This window comes from Hippopotamus amphibius, chromosome 5, assembly GCF_030028045.1.
Source record: "Hippopotamus amphibius kiboko isolate mHipAmp2 chromosome 5, mHipAmp2.hap2, whole genome shotgun sequence".
NCBI classification, from domain to species: Eukaryota; Metazoa; Chordata; class Mammalia; order Artiodactyla; family Hippopotamidae; genus Hippopotamus; species Hippopotamus amphibius.
Window position 1 is genome coordinate 24,038,568 of NC_080190.1, and position 23,484 is coordinate 24,062,051.

At 39.7% G+C, this 23,484-nt stretch overlaps 1 protein-coding gene and 1 non-coding gene across 5 annotated transcripts in view; both read left to right on the forward strand.

The window, feature by feature from the left end:
* Nucleotides 1–23,484, forward strand: part of SORCS1 (sortilin related VPS10 domain containing receptor 1) — a 497,412-nt gene that overhangs the window by 413,161 nt on the left and 60,767 nt on the right. For all 4 annotated transcript variants that reach the window (XM_057735386.1, XM_057735384.1, XM_057735383.1 and 1 more), the window contains exons 15-18: nt 658–775; nt 2,268–2,398; nt 6,452–6,565; nt 20,783–20,954. In XM_057735386.1, the coding sequence (XP_057591369.1) occupies nt 658–775; nt 2,268–2,398; nt 6,452–6,565; nt 20,783–20,954 (535 nt within the window). The remainder of the gene's footprint in view (nt 1–657; nt 776–2,267; nt 2,399–6,451; nt 6,566–20,782; nt 20,955–23,484) is intronic.
* Nucleotides 12,129–12,263, forward strand: LOC130854710 (small nucleolar RNA SNORA48). The gene has a single exon (XR_009054148.1). It is a non-coding gene; the product is annotated as a small nucleolar RNA SNORA48 (small nucleolar RNA).

The following is a 23,484-nucleotide window of genomic DNA, read 5'->3' on the forward strand; positions in this document are numbered from 1 at the left end:
TCTTTATTCAATTTTTGTATTTGCAAAACACAGATGAAAAAAAGTTGACTAAAAAGGCTACTTTGTGGCTTTTATTTACATCAACAATAGGTGATTTAAACACTTCATTAAATAGCTGGGTCTCTCTGAGTAAGGAGAACAGAATACACAGAGTAGGAAGTAGTTCTAACTCTTCAGCATTGCTACCCACTTTACCTCGGGACTGGTGGGAAGGTAAAATAGCATGGAAAGCACGGGAACCATGTACACTAGCAGGAGAACCTAGATGTATAATCTTGGACCACATAGAAGGCAGCATTTGTGGGTTTTTTTTTTTTTTCTTTTTTTTTGGTCAACCATTCTTGTTGTACAATATATAGAACTGGGCTTTTAATTAAGTCAAACACCCTGGGTTCTGACTCTACCAGTCCTTAGTGATTTGACTTTGGATTTTGCATGTTAATAGAATTCTTTGAGCCTCAGATTACCCACATGTGAAGTGAAGCCACTAGTAGCAACCTCCTCAGAAATTTGTTTTGGGGATCAAATGATATGACCAATGTGATGTGCTTAGCATTGTGTTAATCTCATAGTAAACATTCAGCAAATGCTAGCTGTAGTTATAACTTTCAGCATTGCTATTATTGTGATTATTTTTAATCATCCTGAATTCTGCAGAGTATTTGGACACTTCAGCCACCGCTCTGAATGGCAGCTGGTCAAGGTGGACTATAAATCAATTTTCGATAGACGCTGTGCCGAGGAGGACTACAGACCCTGGCAGCTGCATAGCCAGGTACGAGAAAGAAGGCTGGGATTGAGTCTTGGGTGGGAGGCATGGAGAGTATTGCGGGAAAGCTAGTCATTAAAGCATAGAAATTGGGGTTCCCTGGGCAAAAATGTCCATCTGGTGCTTTCTTACGTGTTCTGTGTTTCACAGCACTGAACAAACTCAACATTTATAGCTCGTTGTGAAGTAATTTCTGTTTTTATTCTACTCGGATATAATGAGATAAAATTCAAATGTGCTTGGCTTAGACTTACACCTCAAAATGAAATACCAACTCAGCACGGAGATCCAAACATAACTTATGTGAGCATGTCATCTGGTTGCAAAGTGTGGCGGCAGGGGTAAGGAAAGGCTCTTCAATTTTATCTAGCAATGCAAACAGAAACATAAAATAAAATTATGCTGGGTGAGCGGTACCAGTAAAATTCTTCCTCCCACTGCTGTGATTCCCTGGGATTAGGTCGCACTTCTTGCCTCCTTCCAAGGTACTTGTGATATAAGGATGCGGAAAATTTCCTTCATCCTGGCCCCTCTGCTACTCTGCTCATATTAGAATGCTTGCCTGAAAGCATCTCTCCTTTGATTTCCCAAGGCAGAACTCATTCCGCCAACCTCTCAAAGGACATGGCAGAGGCCTTTGCCTTCAAAGCCATCACCACATTCAGACAGTGACACATCATATACCCCAAACCTAGACTAAGTCATGTATTTACATGTAGATGTGTAATGCAGCTGGTTAAAGTGACTTTGCTCAAGAAAGACAGTATAGAGCAGGTTAGATAAAACTCTGTCTGGTCCTTCAGACACACGCAGAGAGCTGGGTTTGACAGTGAGAGCTACGTCAGCTAGAATGACCCACTCTCCTTGGAGGTTCAACAATCAAAGGATCGCTCACTTTCATGGCAGCTCTTTTCCCCTTTGGAGTGTACATGCATTGTGAGATTCACAGCTTTTAGTATTTTGTGGAGAAACACTGAATTTGGTGGTCTTGCTTATATGGTAGATGGATATAAACACAGTGCTATTAAGTTGTGTGGGCAGAGGCATAATAAACTGGGGCAAAATGGACCTTTATGTTTCTTAGTATTCTTCTTTCATATGCTCATAAATGACCAAATGTAGAAATCTTCTATTACAGAAGAATTGAACTTAATTACTACAGATTTTTTGGCAATACGCTGTTACAGGCTGTCTTATCTGTGTGTTATCTGTGTGTTCCTCATGGCACTGTACTTAACACCTTGCCAAGTAAAGATTTGCTGAGTACATAGAGTTCAGGACTTTCCGCCACACCTTCAGTGCTTCCTAGGATTACCTTTATCGTCATGTTCTATAATAGGGCTCTAGACACTGAAAAGGAAATGCTGTTAGCACGAAGCAGACTGTGTGTGTCCAGATGACACTCAGGTTTGAGACCATCTCCCTGAACTGTCCTGATGTGGAGTAGGGAAGGTCCAAGCTGTGTGCCTGACTGTGTGAGATTCTTGTCTCCTTACAGGGGGAAGCATGCATCATGGGAGCGAAAAGAATATATAAAAAGAGAAAATCAGAGCGGAAATGTATGCAAGGAAAATATGCAGGAGCTATGGAGTCTGAACCCTGTGTCTGCACAGAGGCTGATTTTGACTGGTAAGCTTGTGCTATTATCCCATGGAGTTGTCTAGTATTTCAAACCCATGTGGGCCTTAATGAAAGCTTAGATTTGAAATAATAGTAACATGCATAGACCCAAGTGACAAGCCTCATATTCATGTGAAATTACCATTTTGGGACATCATGGCTTTACTAGCTATGTGTGTGTGTATGGAAAAACCAGGGATTTCTTTAGACTTCAGGAGGACTGAGAAGATGGCTAGTAATTATCTTCATCTAATTGACAGATCTCAGGACAAAAAGAGAGACCATACCCACCCTGAGTTTCTTCAGACAGCAATACTAAAAATGATAAGTGGACATTTCAGGGAGCAAACATATTTGTGCTCAAGATAAAAATCTTTCTAGAATCTAGGGTTCCTGGTAGTGGAATGGTGATCATGTAGGACAGTGAACTGTCTATACCTGGATGTTTTCAATCAGTGGTTAGATGACTGTTGCTTGTGAGAGCTGTGGAAGACTCTTCTGAATTCAGTGCAAGAATGGAGATGCTGGCATTGCCATGTGTGGCTTTGTAAATCTAGTGGTAAGAGTCTTCTGCCTTTACCAGGGTGAAGCTAGTTTAAACTGGAGGAGTACTGAGATGTTTACAAGTTCAGTATACTCAGAGTGCCACAGCCTTCTTTCTTTCTTTTTTATTTTTTAAGCTCTTTATTGGAATATAATTGCTTTATACTGTTGTGCCAGTTTTTGCTGTACACCAAAGTGGATCAGCTGTATTTATACATACATCCCCATACCCCCTCCCTCCTGTGACTGCCTCCCACCCTCCCTATCCCAGCCCTCTAAGGCATCACCCATCATTGAGCTGATAGCCCTATGTTAGGCAGCAACTTCCCCCAGCTATCTGTTTTACATTTGGTGGTGTATATATGTCAGTGCTACTCTCTCACTTTGTCCCAGCTTCCCCTTTGCAACCCCCCACCCCGTATCCTCAAGTCCGTTCTCTACATCTGCATCTTTATTCTTGCCCTGTCACTGGGTTCATCAATACCATTTTTTTAGATTGCCTATATATGAGTTAGCATACAGTATTTGTTTTTCTCTTTCTGGCTTACTTTGCTCTGTATGACAGTCTCTAGGTCCATCCACCTCACTACAGATAACTCAATTTCATTCCTTTTTACGACTGAGTAATATTCCATTGTATATATGTGCCACATCTTCTTTATCCATTCATCTGTCGATGGGCATTTAGGTTGCTTCCATGTCCTGGCTATTGTAAATAGTGCTGCAGTGAACATTGTGGTACATGTTTCTTTTTGGATTAGGGTTTTCTCTGGGTATATGCCCAGGAGTGGGATTGCTGGATCATATGGTAGTTCTATTTTTAGTATTTTAAGGAACCTCCATACTGTTCTCCATAGTGGCTGTACCAATTTACATTTCCACCAACAGTGCAGGAGGGTTCGCTTTTCTCCACACCCTCTCCATCATTTATTGTTTTTAGATGTTTTGATGATGGCCATTCTGACTGGTATGAGGTGATATCTCATTGTGGCTTTGACTTGCATGATTAGTGATGTTGAGCATCAAATAACCCAATCCACAAATAGACATTTCTCCAAATACAGCCTTCTTTCTGGAGCATTGGTTAAGCAGAAAGCTGACTTGTGGGGCCAATGATGTCCTTGCTTTGTTCTAGTTTTGACATTCAGATGAGGTTGAAACATGATTGAGGATGAGTAGGTAGTAATTCCCTTGATCATGTCCATCTCACTTTGTTTCTTTTTTTCCCTCTTCTTTTAAAAATTTATTGATATGTTTTTCGTTCAGAGAAAGTGATTGCTAAGTGTGTATATAAGTGTTAAATAATTGAAACTTGGCCAGCGTAGGAACCAAAGACATTCATTTAACAATATTAGCTGCATAGCAATCATCGGTCGTGTATCTGATCATCAAAATATCAGTGATTGGGCTGAGATACTGTGTACATACACGTCACATATCTTAGAGAAAGGAAGTCATCTGCCGTGGTAGGCCTCTAGGAACATTAAATAAATAGTACTGGCCAGGCCTGGGAAATTGGCTGTCAGTACTGAGACCGATAACCCAAGGCTGTTCCTCTCTCGTTGGTAGAGAAGGCAAGCCAAGAGTCAGTTCTGGATCTCTGTGTGCTCAGCCAGAGGGAAGACAGCGCTTCAGTTACATTGGGGCTCACAAAGAATTCTGCAGGGGCTTCCCCAGCCCTGACTTCTGTTTCAGTCAGTGCAACATTGTTACAATGACAAAAATATTTTATCTCTGTCCTACCTCTCAGGGTTGACATCCTGAAATACAGTCACCGGGAACACTTCCCTGAAGTGTTTGTCATTCATCACATCCCTCTTTCTGAAGTCTGACTGCTTTACCTTCATTCACTCTATTCAAGGAGGACCCATACAGGGAGTTAAGTTTTTATCTTAGTGGTTTGACTTTGGCCTTACCAAACAGTCATTCTTTGGCAGAGAGCAAATTTATTTTTGCATGGAAAACCAAAGAGAAAAAATAAGTCCCAATTCCCCGATTTCTTCTGGAAGCCTTTGCTCTTTCGGGAATCTTTTCCACAATCTTTTGTTGTTGGCATTGTCATGTGTTGTTTTTCTTCTCAATTTTAAGCTTGACTAGAGTGAAGGGGACACCAGGTAAGGGAAGCAATTAAGTTTCCCCCTTCCCCATCTCTCACTCCCCTTAGTCTTGGCCCAGTTCCTACATTCATTTGTGATTGGAATCTGCTACTCATCCCACTAACTAAAATGCAGTTTCAGAAGCGGGAAACGCATCATGAATGAGGCCATTGTAAGGTTACCTGGTCAAATGGGATTTTTGTAACTGCATGATTTCCGTTGGAAGGCTCACCATGACTTTATTGGTTTCTACCAATAGCTAGAGCTTCGGTAGTTCTCCTTGACTCTAGCATAATGAAAGGTGGTTGTCACTGAATGGTCTCTCTTGGCTTGTCTCTCCCCTGGACAGCCCTCTACCAGATGACCTTGCCAGTTATTCTTTAGTATTTGTAAAATAATTTCCTGAAGTGAGCACTGGGTGTCCTGTAGGCAATGTTCCTGAAGTCTTCCTAACCATAATGTGTTGCACCAGCACCACATCCAGTTGGTATGGGCAGAATTCTAGGTGCCAGCTGCCTGGTGACAGGCCCCTGAGCAAGCCTAGCTCACCTTCCGCACACCTCGTGGGCCAGCATCTCACCTCCATTACACAGATGAGCCAGTTCATGCTAACGCTCGCTGATTGCTACCTGCTATCTGTCTGTGTGTGCGGAGGTGCAATTTGTTCCCATCCTCTGCTCCCGGGTCCATCTTTCAGAAGCCAAGAATATCAGGCCACTTGGAGGCTCTTGGAGGCAAGAATGCAAGGAGGCTGAGAGAAAAGTCTTTGACTATTTTCAAACTAGAGAGAAGATTTAAAGCAACTGGCAGCATTAACTGAGTAGGACAGAGCTTTTCCTCGGGAGAATGTTCATAACACTCCTGAAGGACATTTCCTTTCCTGCTATGACTTTGAAGCATATGGTTTGTGCACAGAGAGACCTGGCTCAGCTCTCCTCGGTAGATCCAGATGTCTTGGAAGAGCACCCCAAAGACATCACTAGTAATGAGGATTATGCCACATGTGGATGGCTTAAACTTTTCAGTGAAACTTGACCCTGAGGACTGGACTTCCACCGTTATAGCTTTCTCTGGGCCCAGTCACAGTCAGCATTGTGTCTCCCCCTAATAAGAACAACATCTACTCCCCCAGCGTAAAGGTGTTTAATGGGAATTATTGGGCATTGAGCTTTCCCCTCTACACACGCACCTCTGTGACCTCCAGGCAAGCATTTCTCAGAATGGCTTCAGTAGAATGTTTTCGTGGGTAATTGATAGAAATTCCATGGAAAAGAAGATTCCATTTTTGAAAAGGCATTGATTCAGTGTATGCCTGTGTTTTGACTAACTGACCAGGGTGGAAGTTGGCTGTGGACTGATGTGCAGTTGTTCTCAGTAATGTTGCCACCTACTGAAAGGTTTCTCTCGGCTCTTTCCCCAACAGTGACTATGGCTATGAGCGACACAGCAACGGTCAGTGCCTGCCAGCCTTCTGGTTCAATCCATCTTCTCTGTCAAAGGACTGCAGCTTGGGACAGAGTTACCTCAATAGTACTGGGTGAGTGTCTGAAGTAGTGGCCTTAGGAGGTCAACTTCTGCTACTTTTCAGCGTGTGTTAAACTTACAGAATTACTTCTGATCAAAGACCAGGTCTGTTTCATTACAGCACCAGTTTATTTGCTTTTTTTTTTTCATTTTAATAATGCAGCACAAATTTGCATTAATAGTGCAAATTTCATCTGATAATTGCAAATAAAGAAGTGAAACTGGTTCCTTGGATGAAGGTGGCAATGGTGATAATATATACATATCTTTGTTTTTTGATACTTTATTTCAGAACTGGTTAATTACATGAGGCTACCTTTTACCTTCATGGCATTTCTGTGTGGAAGGCCAAACAAATATTTCCCATGTGCATTTCCTATTTTATAGATGTGGAAACTAGAGGCAAAAAAGAAGCTTATTGACTTTTCAAGCATATACTAGTGTTAGTAGGAATGTGTTTCATTTTCTCTCTGTCCAGTCTTGACACATTGAAGGCATGCATTCTGATCTTTATAAATCTGGAATCAGATTCTAAAATTTTGTGTTTAATGATACGTATTGTGCGGTTTATCCAGTATTATTTAAGAAATACCATAAAAGGGAAACCATTCTGTGACTTTCCCACAACAGTAACTGATATTTATGGACTTAGAAAATAGTATGTGGAACTTATTGGGATTCTAATTCAAACAATCTATTAAAAGACATTTTGGAACCATTTGGGGAAATGGACTATAGTTTGGTGATTAGTGATGTATGAATCAAGGTTTTCCAGAGATATATTTTTCTGTCTCCAATTGGAGATGTATATGTGTATATAAAGAGATTCATTGTAAGGGGTGGGGTCACCCAACTATGGTGGAGGGCAAGTCCAAATCCTGAGATCTGCAGGGTGAGTTGGCAAGCTGGAGACCCAGGAGAACAGATGGTTTGTTTCAGGTCCCAATCTGAATGTTGCTGGTGCACCAGGAAAGCTGATGGTGTAGTTCCTGTCAGAAGGTCAGCAGGGTCAAAACCCAGGAAGAGCTGATATTTCCTTCTGAATGTGAAAGCAGGAAGGAAGCCAATGTCCAGTTTGAAGGTGATCAGGCAGGACAAATTTTCTCCTGTTAGGAGAGGGTTAGCTTTTTTGTTCTATTTAGGCCTTCAACTGATTGGAATAGGCCCACCCACATTAGGGAGGGCAATCTGCTTTTCTCAGTCTACTGATTTACATGTTAATCTCATCCAAAAACACCCTCAGAGAAACTCCCAGGATAATGTTTGACCAAATATCTGGCCACCCTGAGGCCCATTCAAGTTGACACATAAAATTGACCATCACTGGTGATATTAGGTTATATCTAAATCTAAATATGTATTTAGGTGCGATAATGATATTTTGGTTAGGCTTTAAAGAGAAACCTTATCTTTTAGAGATACATGATGTGTGACATTTGATTTAAAATATTGAAAAAAGGGATAGGTATTAGTAAATTTTGAAAGTAAGTTAATGAGGGCATGGGTATTTATGATACTGCTTTCTCTCATTGTGCATATTTGAGAAGTCTGACATTGAAAAGTTAAAAAGAGAGGGAAGGAAGGAAGGAAAGGAGGGAGGGAAGGAGGGGAGAAACAGTCGAAGGAGGGAAAGAGGGAGGGAGAGGGGAGTAAGCACCTCACCAGCAGGCCAGCCCCACTTGACAATTGCCCTTCTCATCTCTCATGCGAGCTGCAGTACAGAGGAGAGGGTCTTCATGTCTCCATTCATGTACTTTTGTGTTTGAAATTTTAAAGGCTTTTTTTAATTTTAAAAAATCATGAAAATAATATATACAACTGTCAAAATAATATATACTACTCAGTGAATACTACCTGAGAGCATCTCATCCTAAGGGATTTTTGTTGAGTTATCACATCTGCTAGTTCCATCCATTCCATTCAAACGTTTTGCAGAAGGAGGCAAAAAACATAGACATGCATGTCAAATATTCTTACCTCTGATTGAATAAAGAAATAATCTGTGATTTATTTGAACTGTAACACAAAACCTGAGAAAAATATAAATAACATTTTTACAGCAATGGGTTAGAGAGGTCCTCAGCATCTAGCACCATGGGAAAAATAGAAAAGAGCTGGTGAAATAACTAAATTTAATGGTGAAGAAATGCCAAAGACAGGAGTTTTATCACTTGCATGTACCAGCATGTTTAGACATTGTAAAGGGCATTGGGAGCCCCTGAAGCTAATTTCAGAATTGATTTTTTTTCACTAACTCAGTCAGTCAAGGGAGTCATACTGTTCTCTCTTTGGTATTAATGAGAGGAGGCTGAAGTACAGAGGTGTCTAATTGTTCCAGATGCTAGCCAGATCACTGTAATGGGGCTCAATAAAGGCTGATGACCTCTCACTTTTCAGTTTATTGAGGTTATGTGTTTTAATTTTAATATATATATATATATATATATATATATATATATTTATGTCTATTTACACACACACACACACATACACATACAGACATTTTTCAGCTACACCTAAATAGGTTTCACCATCCCTTTGGTGAACTCAGTATGTGAAACCCAAATGAACCCTAAGCCATATAAAATAAAACATCAGAGATGAATAACTTATAATATCCTATTCACTGGGATTTTTCATCTGTGCCCTATAAAATTAAAATTTCAATTTAAAAATGGTTCAGCAATGTGTCCAGGTATATATGTTTGTCAATGCAGTTATGTTTATTAATCACACAATCACAAACATTACTTCCTAGGGCTCCACCTCCACTCTCAGAGGGTTGTTCCTATCCGTGGAAGCTTCTGACCCTAAGGGATTTTTGTTATCACTTCTGCTGGTTTCTTCCATTCCATTCAAACTTCTTGCAGAAAAGCATCCACATCAGTGAGTGAGTTTGTGTAAAGGGAACATATGATAAGTACCAGCCATCAGCAGATAGCAATGAATGCCCTGCTGTCAAAAGCAGGGGGCTCAGAGGTGGAAGAGTGACCACCTACATAGTGCCCTATGGACAAAGGTCAGGGAGGAGGTACCAATTATAACCCCACAGATCGACATACTGTCTAAACTACACATTTGCATCAAGAGTAGGAAGACGATTAGCTGGGACAGGGGCCTGAAATCACCCTTAAAGAAAGCCCCATACCATCAAATTCCCATTTTCAGGGTCTGTAGCCAACTCAAGAGTTGGCAAGAGGTAAAGTGTGGTTGAAATTGAAAAAGAACTTTCTGCCCTTCTGAATGCCACCCCAGCCCCTGACCCCAGATGTCACTTGGCTACATGTTGACTCAGTGACATTTCATAAGCACAGATTCAGTAGTGTTGTAGCTACTACAATGCTGTCATTAAATATTTAGCTTTTCATTTAAAGATGTTTAATCACAAAAAATATGTACATATGTTTTCTCTGTTTAAAAAGTCAGTTTAGATTATCACCCCAATCCTGGCCCCCTTTCCCACACAACTGTGATCTGTTGTGCGTAAAACAACATGTTATGCATGTTTCTAAACATTTTCTTTTTCATTTGTCAGTGAATACTTATGCCAAGAAAGAATATACAAAATTAATTTGGTTGTTTTTATATGCAGTTTCCTACTAGATATGTTGTTCTTCTATTTGCCTTTTTCATTCAAAAACATATCTTAAACATCTTTCCTAGTCAAAGTATATAAGACTACTTTCCATCTAATCTCTTCTAACTCCCTAGGTTTCAAGCACCTGGAATTATGTAGTCATCCCTTTCATGGATATTTTGGTCATTTCCTATTTTTTTGCCACTGTAGACAATGCTGCAGTTAGCATTCTCCTACCATGATAATTGTTATTAAAACCCTACAATAATAATCAGAATCTCTTTTGGCAATTGAAGGTCTTTTTGGTAGTTCCTAAAGCAATTTTCACCCAGTCAGCTAATTACTTCTTAGAGCTGAGTATCAGGCATTGTCAAATATCTCCCCCATAAGGGTTGAAACACCAGCTTCCTGCCCACATACTGCCTGTGAGTCCCACACATGAGAGATTCGGTTATATTAACTGCCATCCTCCTTTAAAACACAAATGTCAATGGATTCTGGAAGGGAACACGGAGAGGAGGGGTAAGTAGAATTTCCCAAGCTAAGAAGGTGTGAAGCAGGTTATGCAAACAAAGGACCAAGAGATGGTCCAGGTGAAAGGGCCTTGCTGGCAGTGTTCTCAAGGACGAGCCCTGACGTTAGTGCCTGGAAGTCTATAGCATTAAGGAGCCACTGGGTCCCCTAAGTCTCTCCAATGCCCATTTTAACCCATCCACGAGCATCTCAGGTTGTCAGCACAGGATAACTTCAGGCTGGGATAAAGTGCAGAGGAATCACAAGGGCTGGGTTGGTTTGAGAGTTCTTGCATCTGTAGATTTCACTCGCCAGGCACCTCACTTACCTCACCCAGTCCCATAAAGCAGGGCCCAGGCTGCAGTCATGCAGTCAGAATTTGAGTTGAATAGTTCTACTAAACAGTCGTCCCTTATCAATCAAGCTTAGCAAGGAGATCTGCCAGTAGCACCTTTCTGATAGTTTACTTGAAAGCATGCACGTAAACCTTCCTTTTACTTTTTTTTAAGGCTTAACTTTATAAATGACTATTGTTGCTCTCACAGTCAGCTTATTACTCTGTATATATAAACAGTGTTCTCAGGTTCACTTACTTCACTGTGATGGAAACATTCTAGCATTGGTTATTATTATATCCAATAGAAATGCTATTTCAAGGGGATGCCAGAATTGTTATCATCTTCACTGTTCAACTCGATGATGGCTGATGACTTAGGGATCTGGGATGGGGAGGGTAGGAGGGAGTCGTAAGAGGGAGGGGATATGGGGATATGTGTATAAATACAGCTGATTCACTTTGGTGTACTTCAAAAACTGACACAACAGTATAAAGCAATTATAGTCCAATAAAGAACTTAAAAAATTAAAAAACAAACAAAAAAGAAGTGAACAGGTGTGCAGTTTTGTTTCAGTTCTTAGCAAGCTCTTAGAAAAGAGATTTGCAATAAGAGTTGAAACAGGTGCCGAATGTCCCTCCAGGTAGCTGTAGTCACCAGTCCTTAGGGCTTGGTCCAGTGGTGTCAAGTGTCCAATGTCCACAGCATGGGACAGCGTGTGAGCACGGTTCTACCACGTTCTCCCTGCCTCTTTTCACCCTTTGCCTTCATGCCTTCCACAAGCCATTCCATGGAAAGTAAGGAGGCTGGCAATGGGGCCTCAGCCTGTAATGGGTACAGAGTGAACTCTAAGGAGATATGTATTATTTGGTGAAAGTAAAGTTATTTTGAATGAAACAAGAGTCTTAATCCAACCTCTGCCATTTACCTTTGTCTTTAGCAGGTGACTTCCTTTCCTTGAGCTTTAGTTTCCTAATCTATGAAATTTTGCTATTTGCTTTTGGAGGTTGATTAAATATGATACTGCATATGAAGCATGCAACACAATGCCTAGTGGGTAGTAGGCACTTTAAAAAATGCAGATGCCATTCCCAAAATCTAGAGTATTGTTGCGAAGGGCTCCTCTGGAGTGAAGGTGAAAAGAGTGGGGTTGTCCCTGACCTGGGTAGAGTGGCACCTGGTTGGTGGTACCTGTCTCATATCAGCCAGGGACAAAGCAACTCCTTGTTTATCCCAGCTTGGCTTTTGGTTTGTGCCCATGTCTGGTTCACGCCCTGGACACATGGAAAAGAGGAAAAAAAAAAAAAGAAGGGGAAATGTCGTTTATTGTGTACCATTAGTCCAGACATTTGGCTGATACTTAATAGTCATGACAGTACTGAGATCTAGGACACAGTGAATCTAAGCCCTTCTTTTGTAATCTATAAAACTGAAATAATAACTTGCATAGACTCATAAAGTCACATGATTAGTAACCACTGTACACCAAAACACATGTCCACCCCCAGTACCACTCAAGGCAGATAACACATTCACCTGGTTAGTAAATGAGTTCCTATTCTTCAAATAAAGTCAGTATTCATTTGTATATCATCTGGCATTTAGTGCTGAAATAACCTCAAATTCATTCCTTTTTGTTTGTGCATCGATGACTATAAATACCTCAGTTTGTACATACACAAGCCCAAGCTTATTTAGTTGTACTTATACATGGTTAAATCTTGTTTATACTGTTTTGGATCCAGGCAACATGATACAAATTTAAGTTGCTAAATTAACTAGGACATTGCTTGTTTCATGCCAACCGTAAAAGATTCTATAAATATAAAGTGGGCATTGGGCTGATTTATTCCAAGAAATCAAGGTAATCTTCTCAAGGGGCAGGTTTCTTTTTCCTATTAAGCTAGATATATTTCTAGATGTGTTTAAAAAAGGTGGGTATAGAAATTTTTGTCTGTGGAGTTTCTTTAGAGGAGCAATTAATCCCTCCTGAAAGAATGTAAATGTACAATGACAGTTCTTATTGTTTCTCAGGGTTAGTTTCTCAATATTCAATGGGAATATTTACTCAGAAAGTTAAAAAAAGATTTTAAAACAGCGTTAATTCAGTATCTATATAAAAATATTTAGTGGGTCCAGGAAAAAATATATACACATAAATTACAGCAAAATAGTAATCTCCATACTGTCAGCATGCATTTAGAATGTTTAAAAATGCTTTCTATAAACATATTCCTCTCTACATCAGCTATGAAATCACTTAGACCCTGGTTATCCTGTCATTGCTCTGGCGTTGCTATTTCCAGGGTCTTTGGGGGCTGCGGTCTTTTCCCAAGTGATCCCATTTCTGATCCTGATGGGGATCTTAACGTTCAGTCTGATTTATTCAGCGAGATTTGTCAATGTGCATCACAGAGAATAATTAGTCCTAGAAATGGTACATGTGTTTCAAGTCCACAGACAGCAAACCACTTGCATTGTTTACAGATCCAGCACTGCCGGGGCCCATGCAGCTGTCTTCTTCTTTTTTTTTTTTTAAAGCTCTTTATTGGAATATAATTGCTTTACACTGTTGTGCCAGTTTTTGAGGTACACCAAAGTGTTCAGCTGTATTTATACATATATCCCCATATCCTCTCCCTCCTGCGACTCCCTCCCACCCTCCCTATCCTTGGCCCCTAAGTCATCACCCATCATCGAGCTGATAGCCCTATGTTAGGCAGCAACTTCCCGCTAGCTATCTTACATCTGGTAGTGTATATATATGTCTATGCTACTCTCTCATTTTGTCCCAGCTTCCCCTTTGCCCCACCGCCAGACCCGTGTCCTCAAATCTGTTCTCCACATCTGCATCTTTATTCTTGCCCTGTCACTGGGTTCATCAGTACCAATTTTTTTTTTTTTTTGATTCTATATATATGAGTTAGCATACGGTATTTGTTTTCCTCTTTCTGGCTTACTTCGCCCTGTATGACAGACTCTGGTCTAGCCACCTCATTACAAATAACTCAGTTTCATTCCTTTTTATGGCTAAGTAATATTCTATTGTATATATGTGCCACATCTTCTTTATGCATTCATCTGTTGATGGGCATTTAGGTTGCTTCCATGTCCTGGCTATTGTAAATAGTGCTGCAGTGAACATTATGGAACATGTTTCTTTTTGGATTATGGTTTTCTCTGGGTCTATTCTCAGGAGTGGGATTTCTGGGTCATATGATAGTTCCATTTTTAGTTTTTTAAGGAACCTCCAAACTGTTTTCCATAGTGGCTGTACCAGCTTACATTCCCACCAACAGTGCAGGAGGGTTCGCTTTTCTCCACACCCTCTCCATCATTTATTGTTTCTAGTTTTTTTAATGATGGCCATTCTGACTGGTGTGAGGTGATACCTCATTGTGGCTTTGACTTGCATTTCTCTGATGATGAGTGATGTTGAGCATCTTTTCATGTGTTTGTTAGCCATCTGCATGTCTTCTTTGGAGAAATGTCTATTTAGGTCTTCCGCCCATTTGTGGATTGGGTTATTTGCTTTTTTGGTATTAAGCTGCATGAGCTGCTTGTATATTTTGGAGACTAATCCTTTGTCCGTTGCTTTGTTGGCAAATATTTTCTCCCATTCTGAGGGCTGTCTTCTTGCCTTGTTTATGGTTTCTTTCGCTGTGCAAAAGCCTTTAAGTTTCATTAGGTCCCATTTGTTTATTTTTTATTTTATTTCTGTTACTCTAGGAGGTAGGTCAAAAAGGATCTTGCTTTGGTTTATGTCAAAGAGTGTTATGCCTATGTTTTCCTCTAAGAGTTCTGTAGTGTCTAGCCTTACATATAGGTCTTTAATCCATTTGGAGTTTATTTTTGTGTATGGTGTTAGGAAGTGTTCTAATTTCATTCTTTTACATGTCAGCTGTCCCCTTGGAAAGCACCCATGCAGTCTCACAGCAGATGCTCCACAATTGTCTATTACTACAAAGTTGATTCTTCAGAATATCTTTCTTAGATGCATTTTCCCATATGTTGATGGGATGACATTAGGGTTGGAAGTGAAGAACGTGAACACCACTGTGTGTGGAGATCCGGTTCCTCACGTCGCTGTCCTTTCCCACATCGATGGTATTGGCAAGAATGATCCTCACCTGGGTAGTATGACTTCGTGGCTAGGGAGCTCCAAACTCAGTCCAGAGGCTCATAACCTCTGCTTGTCCCCTGTGTGACTTTGGGAAATCCTCTAAAGTGTATCTCTTATTTTTTTCTTATGTGCAAAAACAGAGGGATTGTATTGGATGATCTTTGAGATCCCTTCAGGTTCTGACATGTCCATGACTAATTTGAAATGATTCAGTATTAGGATTCCTTGGACTGCAGGTGCTTAAAAGTAGGGAAATTTTCCTTCTATAAATTTGTTGTACTCAGGTATTGGATTCCATGAGCCACTTTCGTGATTTTTGATACTGTCATTTAGTTTAACTTGACTGTAAGTCCTACTGCATCAAGTTGGCATGCAGAACTAAGTTACTGTTCAAATTAAGTGACTTATGCTTCCATCCTACCTCATGCAAGAAAAGTTTTCTCCCCTCCACCTAGTCTTCTGTCTGATGACAGTCCTCTAATCCCAGGGTCTGCTTACTTGGTTTAAAGGGAAGGTCCTGAGAGCTATTGCCTTAAGGAGAGAAATTGGAGAACCTGCTTAGTCAGCCATGGAACCCTATTCTTTCTGAATGTTGGGGTTTTGGCTGCTACATAAGATTATTGTTGAAATATGAGCACATTGGGTCTAGAAAGATTTTAAGTGTTAGCCATACACTGTTCCCAGAACCAGCTCCCTTCTCTGTCCCCAGGTCTTGCCCCATTTCTCCTTTCAAGTCAAGTGTCATTGTAACAAGGTAGTTTTCCCTTGAAAACAAAGACACATAGTACAATCCAAAAAATTAAACTGTTTAATTTCTTCTCGTGCTCACAAATGAAGAACACCAGAACTTGGTGACAATAAGACCTACCTTGGCTACAAGAAAACCTAGAGTTCTAGCTCTTTCTTGGTTATTACATGTAACAACTACTGTGAAAAAAGGGAAGAGACTTCATAGGAAAACATAATTTCTACACAGATTTTTAATGAATGGATAGGAGCTTTGACGGAGTAAAGACCATCTCAGGCAAAATGAACAACACAGGCAGGAGAAGGCATGTACTTCAATCTGGCCTGAGCTCAGGAAGCATGTCAGGCAGTGGAAAGAGCTAAAGTCTAAAAAATACATTGAGGGACTTCCCTAGTGGCTCAGTGGTTAAGAATCCGCCTGCCAATGCAGGGGACACGGGCCTGAGCCCTGGTCTAGGAAGATCCCACATGTCACAGAGCAACTAAGCCCATGTGCCACAACTACTGAGCCTGCACTCTAGAGCCCATGAGCCACAACTGTTGAGCCCATGTGTCACAACTACTGAAGCCCGCGTGCCTAGAGCCTTCACACACAAGGAAGAGTAGCCCCTGCTTGCCACAACTAGAGAAAGCCCACGTGCAGCAATGGAGACCCAACACAGCCGGTAAATAAATAAATAAATAAAGTTTTAAAAATGCATGGAGGACAGATCATGGACTTCTCCTGTAAACCTGAACTTTATCCTTTATGAATAAGCCATAGGCAGTTTTGAATGATTTTAAGGAGGGAATTCATGTGGTCCTGTTTGATCTTAAGATAATCTTGGCAGTAAGAGCATGGCTTCTATTTTCAGGGAACTTGCTGTATAAGAGCAAGCTAATATTTAAAAGTTTAAATACTAACTCTTACTACCTTTTGATATTTTAATATTTATTAAGGTCTTGAAATGTGCCAGATTCTATGTTAAGTCCTCTGGAATGCATTACCTCATCTAATCCTCCCAAGAACTTTAGGAAAAGATTCTGTAATTATCCCTATTTTACAGGCAAAGAACCTAAACATTAGAGTCTGGGTAAATTGCCCAAGTTTATATAATGAATAAGAGCCTGCATTTAAACTCAGACAGTTTGGTTCCACAACACTAATTTCAACCACCGGCACAGTGATCTTTCATCCTGGAGGCACAGTGGAATCACCCGGGGAACTTAAAAACAGAAACACACTGATGCCCAGAATTCTCAATTAAACCATAATTTCTGGGGGCAGGGTCTTGACATCACATACAAGGTGGTGATTGACTAAACTAGATTATACTGTTACCTTAACATACACTGAATAGTCATAAACATCTATATCAAACATCTGTACCTTAAACATCTGTGCAAAAATCATAAGTTAAAAAAAAACTGCTGGATAGCAAAATCACAGGATATGAAGACTTCCAATGCTTTTTTCCAGTTTTACTTTCACAAAGAAAAACTGTGGCCTTCATCTTTTTTAAGACTGGCAGGCAGCACAGAAGGAAAATCAAAGAGGGTAGGGGTAAAAAGGAAAAGGTGACAGAGGAGTAGCAAGAAAGGGAGGAAGAGAATAGCTGAAATTGGGGTTGTTGAAATAATAAGACACTATCTGCCGATGAGCAGTTGGTAATATCAAAGGCATATTTGCAGAATATTTCCTTTTAGTAATTGTACAAAGACTTCCTTGCCATTACAAAGCACTTTTCTCCTTGGCAGATTGAAGAATGTTTTACCAACTAAATACATCCCAGTAATATTCAGAGCTTAGGTCTAACATAATCATAAGTTGCCTTGTTATTGCAGAGGTAAGCAGCCCCATTTAATAACATATTAAATGTATTATTCATTTATGTAACTCAGACCCAGGGACAGCTGCTGAGATGAAAATAGAACCATTCTGTAATGCAGAAAGCAGGTGTGTGCTTACTTGAGTAAATGAACTCTATATTTCTGCACAATTTTCTTCTAAATTTCAGAGACTGGCCTGGTAGGGCTAATGTGATGCCGTTTTCATCCAGGAAATAAAATGGTTTCAGAATGGTTTTTAATGAGCATTTTAAAAAATTATCAACAGTCTTCTCTGTGGCAGAATCCCAGGGGGATGGATTCGTGCTTTGGATTTAAGCAGAGCTCCTGTTGCGGCAGGATTCAGGAAAGCGCAGGGCGATGATTGGTCAGAACAGTGAGAAACAGAAGGAATGTTCTCTAGCTGATGATGCCAGTGGTGATGGTGAGCTCTTGCCTCCATAGCTGCTCGCCAAGATAGAGTCACAGGTGTGCTTGGATGCTAAATGATTAAAAATCATAACCTGCCTTTAATTTGCATAGTGCCTTGTCTCTGAAACAGGCAGGGAGTTTCTGATGCAGTTTAACTCACCAGGATGCCATAATTACTGTGTGACATTGCTGGTCATTTTCTGCCTTCATTCTCCAGTGTCTGCAGGGTGTTTTTCTTTTTTTTCCCCTTCTTTCCCATCTGCCCTTATTTTCTTTCGAATCAGTGTATAGTCATAAGCATCCACAGTGGAATTTTCAAAATATCAGATGGAGTGATGTTCAAGTTGCTCAGACATGGCAATGACCAATCAGAATGGTAGGGATCTTAGTGCAGGAGCAGGGTTTGGGAGGCTTCCTGGCATTTGGGAGGCTAGGTGTTAACCCATTTGCTTCTGGATTGCCAGGAGCAGCAGAGACTTCGAGGATAGGGGTCAGCATAGCTGGGTTGGTGGGTGAGGTGCTAGAAGGGTTTGGGGTGGTGATAAGACCCAACTGCTAGGCAGATATTTCAACATTTAAACTCATACAGTCATCCCAGTGTGGACCTCCTGATTATCAGCCTTGCATGTCTGGGGCACAAAGATGCCCTCAAGGAGCTTAAAGTTCACAGTCACACACAGGAAGAAAATCATAAAAGGGATAAATGATTCCTATCAAGTAGATCATAAGGATTCCTATAAGAGTTTAGAGGACAGCTATCTCACTCCATTTAAAGAGGCAGTACAGTGCAGTGGTAAAGAGTATGTGTATTCTAGAGACAAGTTATCTAGGGTCCTAGCTGTGTGGTCTTGAGAAAGCTAGTTAAGTTCAATGAATCTTAATTTCTTCATCTGTGTATTGGGAATAATAATACCTTCCTTATTAGGGATATTTTAAAGGCAAATCATGTTAAGAACTTAGCACAATGACTAGAACATATTGAGCACTCTCTAAATATGAACTTCTTATGATTTTACTATCCCAGCCAGGAAAAGACAGGAGGTAAACTGTCAGTTAAAGTGTGGGTGTTTTAGGCAGCTGATAAGGCATATGGGAGGACATGGAAGCAGAAAGAACAAAAGAAAAAAGTACTTTCAAGAAGATTGAAAAGAGAAGTTTGGCTAAAGCAGAATGAGCTAGTTGGGAAGAAAGAGTCCAGAAGTGCAAAACAAAGTTAACTTCATGCGTAAGATTAGAGGGTTTGTGACTTATCCTAAAGAAAGTGGAACCCCTGAAGGTTGTAAACAGGTAGGATAAATAATAACATTGAATAAAAATAATTGATAGCATTTCATAAGCACTTGCTAATTGTCAGGCTGTTTTTTAATTGTTCTGAACACATTAAGACATTTTATCTTTACAACTACCCTATGAGGTGAATTTAATATTAATAATTGGCCGTACAGTGATCCATAGGGTCAAAGCACTTTCCCAGACAGTATTTAATTTTATTTTCTCAACCTTGCTTTTAGGTAGTCATTCTTGAGACTTAGGGACAGAGAAAGGACTTTGGCTAGATTGAAGGGGTTGGAAAACAATAGCCTGTAGGTCAGCACACTACCAGATTTTATAAATAAAGTTTTATTAGAATCCAGATCGTTCACTTTTTTGTGCATTGTCTGTGTCCGCTTTTATGTTACAACCAAAGAGTTGCGTACTTGTGACTAAAACTATGTAACCTACAAAGCTAAAACATTTATTCCCTGGCACATTATGTAAAAAGTTTGTCAACTCCTGATCTAGAAGAATGGACAGACCTTGGACTTTGCTTCCATTTTGAGCTCTGTCAGTAACTTTAAGCAGGTAGACTTGAGAAATCAAATATATGAATTCATAAAGCTGTTGCTGTTGACTCCAAACAAAAATAGGTGAATAGATAACTTTGAACCTCAGAAGTCTTAAAGGTTAGTTATTTAAAACCCACAGATTCTAATTTGCTATGAATCTGATAAATTGTATAGGATAAATTTGTAGGATAATTCATTTTTTTTTCCTATTAAAGTTAAAACAAGAAAAAAAAAAGTGAAAGCATTGAAAGGATTTACTCAGTCTGTAGACTGAAGTTTCCTTAATGTGAGGTTTCAATAGTTTAGGCAGTATAACTCCTCATGAAATATTGAGTAGAAACTATCAACTTTAGCTAACCTTCTACACTATACCGTTAGTACAGCATCTTGTATGATATCTAATGTTGAGTCACATAATGCATAATGATCTATTCTTTCTCTGAACTACACATTCCTTTGCAACGTATATTACTCATTTTAACCCTTAATCATGTAGCCTTTGAAGTATCTCCTAGATTATCCATGTGTATCTTTTCAACTAGATTATAAATTTATCGAGGGCAAGGAAGGACCATATCTTCTACTGCTATGCATTTCCTACAGCTCTGAAGTGAAATGATTTGATTCATCGATTGACTAAATGAGTGAAATCGGTAAATTAAAATGTTAATAATAGACGTAGTGTGTTCCTATGATGATCTGGCTCTCTGTTGGATGCTTTCTATGAATAAACTGTAATCTTCAGAGCAACAGGAAAGGTAGTTACTGTTAGTCCTCAGGGCTGGGCAGAAGGTTCAGCTTAAAAAATTGGAAGTGAACAAAATTATCATGAGCTGGATTATAATTTGAGCTTTTCTTTTTTTCCATTTAGGTATAGAAAGGTGGTTTCCAATAACTGCACTGATGGAGTAAGAGAACAGTACACGGCCAAACCACAGAAGTGCCCAGGGAAGGCCCCGCGGGGGCTCCGGATCATCACTGCTGATGGAAAGCTGACAGCAGAACAAGGGCACAATGTTACTCTCATGGTGCAGTTGGAAGAGGTAGGACTGAGTCCTGTCTCCTCTCTACCTTCTAGAGCTGGTGATTTTTCCTAAGGAGTCATGGCTCCCTTTACATGTCCTTTTGTCTTTGTTTACATATATATATATTTTTTTATTTTAAATTTTGTTTTGTTTAAAATTTTTATTCTACTTTTAGTTCCTTGGTTTTTGTTATCATTTCACCTTCTCTGACACACATCTTCCGTTATTTTTATTTCACTTTGGCACTTTTAGTAAAATGTTTTCTCAGAATACATCAGTGGTATTCCTAGAATAACTTAACACACATACATACTGAACTAACCTAAGAGCTGCTAACACTGTCTTCCTCTCTTAACCTGAGGTCTTAGCATTTCTTTCTGAATGCAACCTGCTGGTCATACATATAGCACCAAGGCCGATCTAAACATAACAGTATAATTTCTTTGACAATTAAGAAATTTATTTTTTAATAGCACCTCAGGGGTATTATTATAAGCATCATTTATTATTTGCCAAATTATGATTGTCTGAAATTTATGAGTATTTAGATGGTAGGATAAGGTGACATTTATATTATGTATTTTAGAATGTACACAGGTGTGTTTGTCATCTTGTAAATGAGGAAGATGGTCTCTAAAGGATAAACACTTTCATAAAATTATCTCAATTATTAAACCAGGCATGATACCTTCAACCATGTTTTCTGTGTACCTAAAATATGGCCTACCCTGTGCTAGGCCTTGTGAATACAAAGGGATTTTAAAAGTTCATAATGACACCAGGATGAAGATATACAACACTGACTTACGCCATCTGATAGCCCAGTGGCTCTCAGACTTTGACATGCATAGGAATTACCTGGTAGGCATAGTAAAACAGTTTCCTGGGCTCCATCTCCAAAGATTCTGATGCAGTTGAGGTCGTAGGTTTTGCATTATGCTTCAAGAAAAAAAAGGAAAGAAGGAAACAAGGGCAACGTCAAGAGGGATAGACCAGTCTGAGACATTCTAGAGTGTGGCTTGAAGGGGAAAAGATGCAGCAGTTAGGATTACACTGTCTGGTTTGCTCAAAATACTTGGTTTTTTAATTACCGTAGAAAAAACTGTGAGCCAATGAGTATGAAACCCTGGCCCCGATGATGCTGATGCTTTTGGTTCGGGGACCGCTTAGAAAACCACTGCTCTAACCTAATACTGTTTTCTACTATCTCCTTAGTAAGTGCCTTTTATCCATACTCAGTTTTCTAAATACTAAGGTTCCCCAAAGTTCTTCAGTTGGAAATAGAAAGAGATGGGACATTTTAGGCCAATTGGAGTTGCTTGCATTTCCCAGAAATAAATCTTTGGGGACTTCTGCCTGAGGCTATGACAGACTAGCTTGCTGCAAACCAAGTATATATGCATTATTTAGCGCAAGAGTGAGAGAGGGAGAGAGTGGGAAAGAGAGAGGCAGACATACACACAGAGGGAGGAAGAGGATTTGAGAAGCTACAGTTCTTTTCTTGAGAGATGGGAAATTCACTGTGATGAGTCGAACATTTTGTGCTGTATTTCCCCTCAAGAACTCTGCCAATTCATACTTCACACTGTATAAGAGGTCATATTTCAGATTCCCAGTAGAAGGTCAGATGGAAAGTGATAACTTAACATCTGTTGGTGGACTCACAAGGGTGGGAAAATAGAGATTAGACTTCAGGATTACCAAGTCAGGTGGGACTGATGATGTCACACCCAGAGAGAAGGGAAGCATAGAGAAGTCACACAATACTCTGTGTCTTTGTTCCCTTGAGTTATTTGACAATATCTGAGGGATACAGACAAAACAGAAAGTAGTCACTTAAGAGGATGTGAAGTCAAACATAGTTTTTAGAAGTATAACATTTTGGGGAGATAAAAAATTTGAATTTAGGGACAATCAAGAGGAAAACGCTGGTGAACGATATAAGACTAGGTTCTGGAGACTCCTGGAAAGCTCTATGCTAGGAGTGAGGACAAAACAGAATTAGATCAGACTTTCTACACCCTGAAGTCCCACCTGAAATTATTTCAGTCTTTGAATGGGTTAGAATGATTTTTTTTCCCCCATTTTAAATGTCTATCAGAAGTTATAACAAAATTTTAGGAAAATAACATACATGAGAGGCCTTACTGTTTTTTTTTTCATGTAAAATTTGGGTATTTAAATAATTACAGATATATCAAGAAACAGGACCAAGAACAGGAAAAAAGCAACAGAAAAAAGAACAGTTGCCTGAGATATGATTAATATATTTATATAAATTTAACCCCACAGCAGTCATCAATAGGAGGCAGCAAATGGAAGTTATAGAAAATAAAGATATAATTACTGATATTAATCAACATTAGCGTGGAGAAATAAATGACAGGATACGTATAAAACAGAATACCACACAACAAAGAGCAAACTGTTGCTACATGCAGATATGTGAATGCATCTCATAGCTAATCTTGAGCTAAGGAAATCAGACTGAAAAAAAATGCATATTATGTGAGTCTACATATTTAAAATGCAAAATATGCAAAACTGA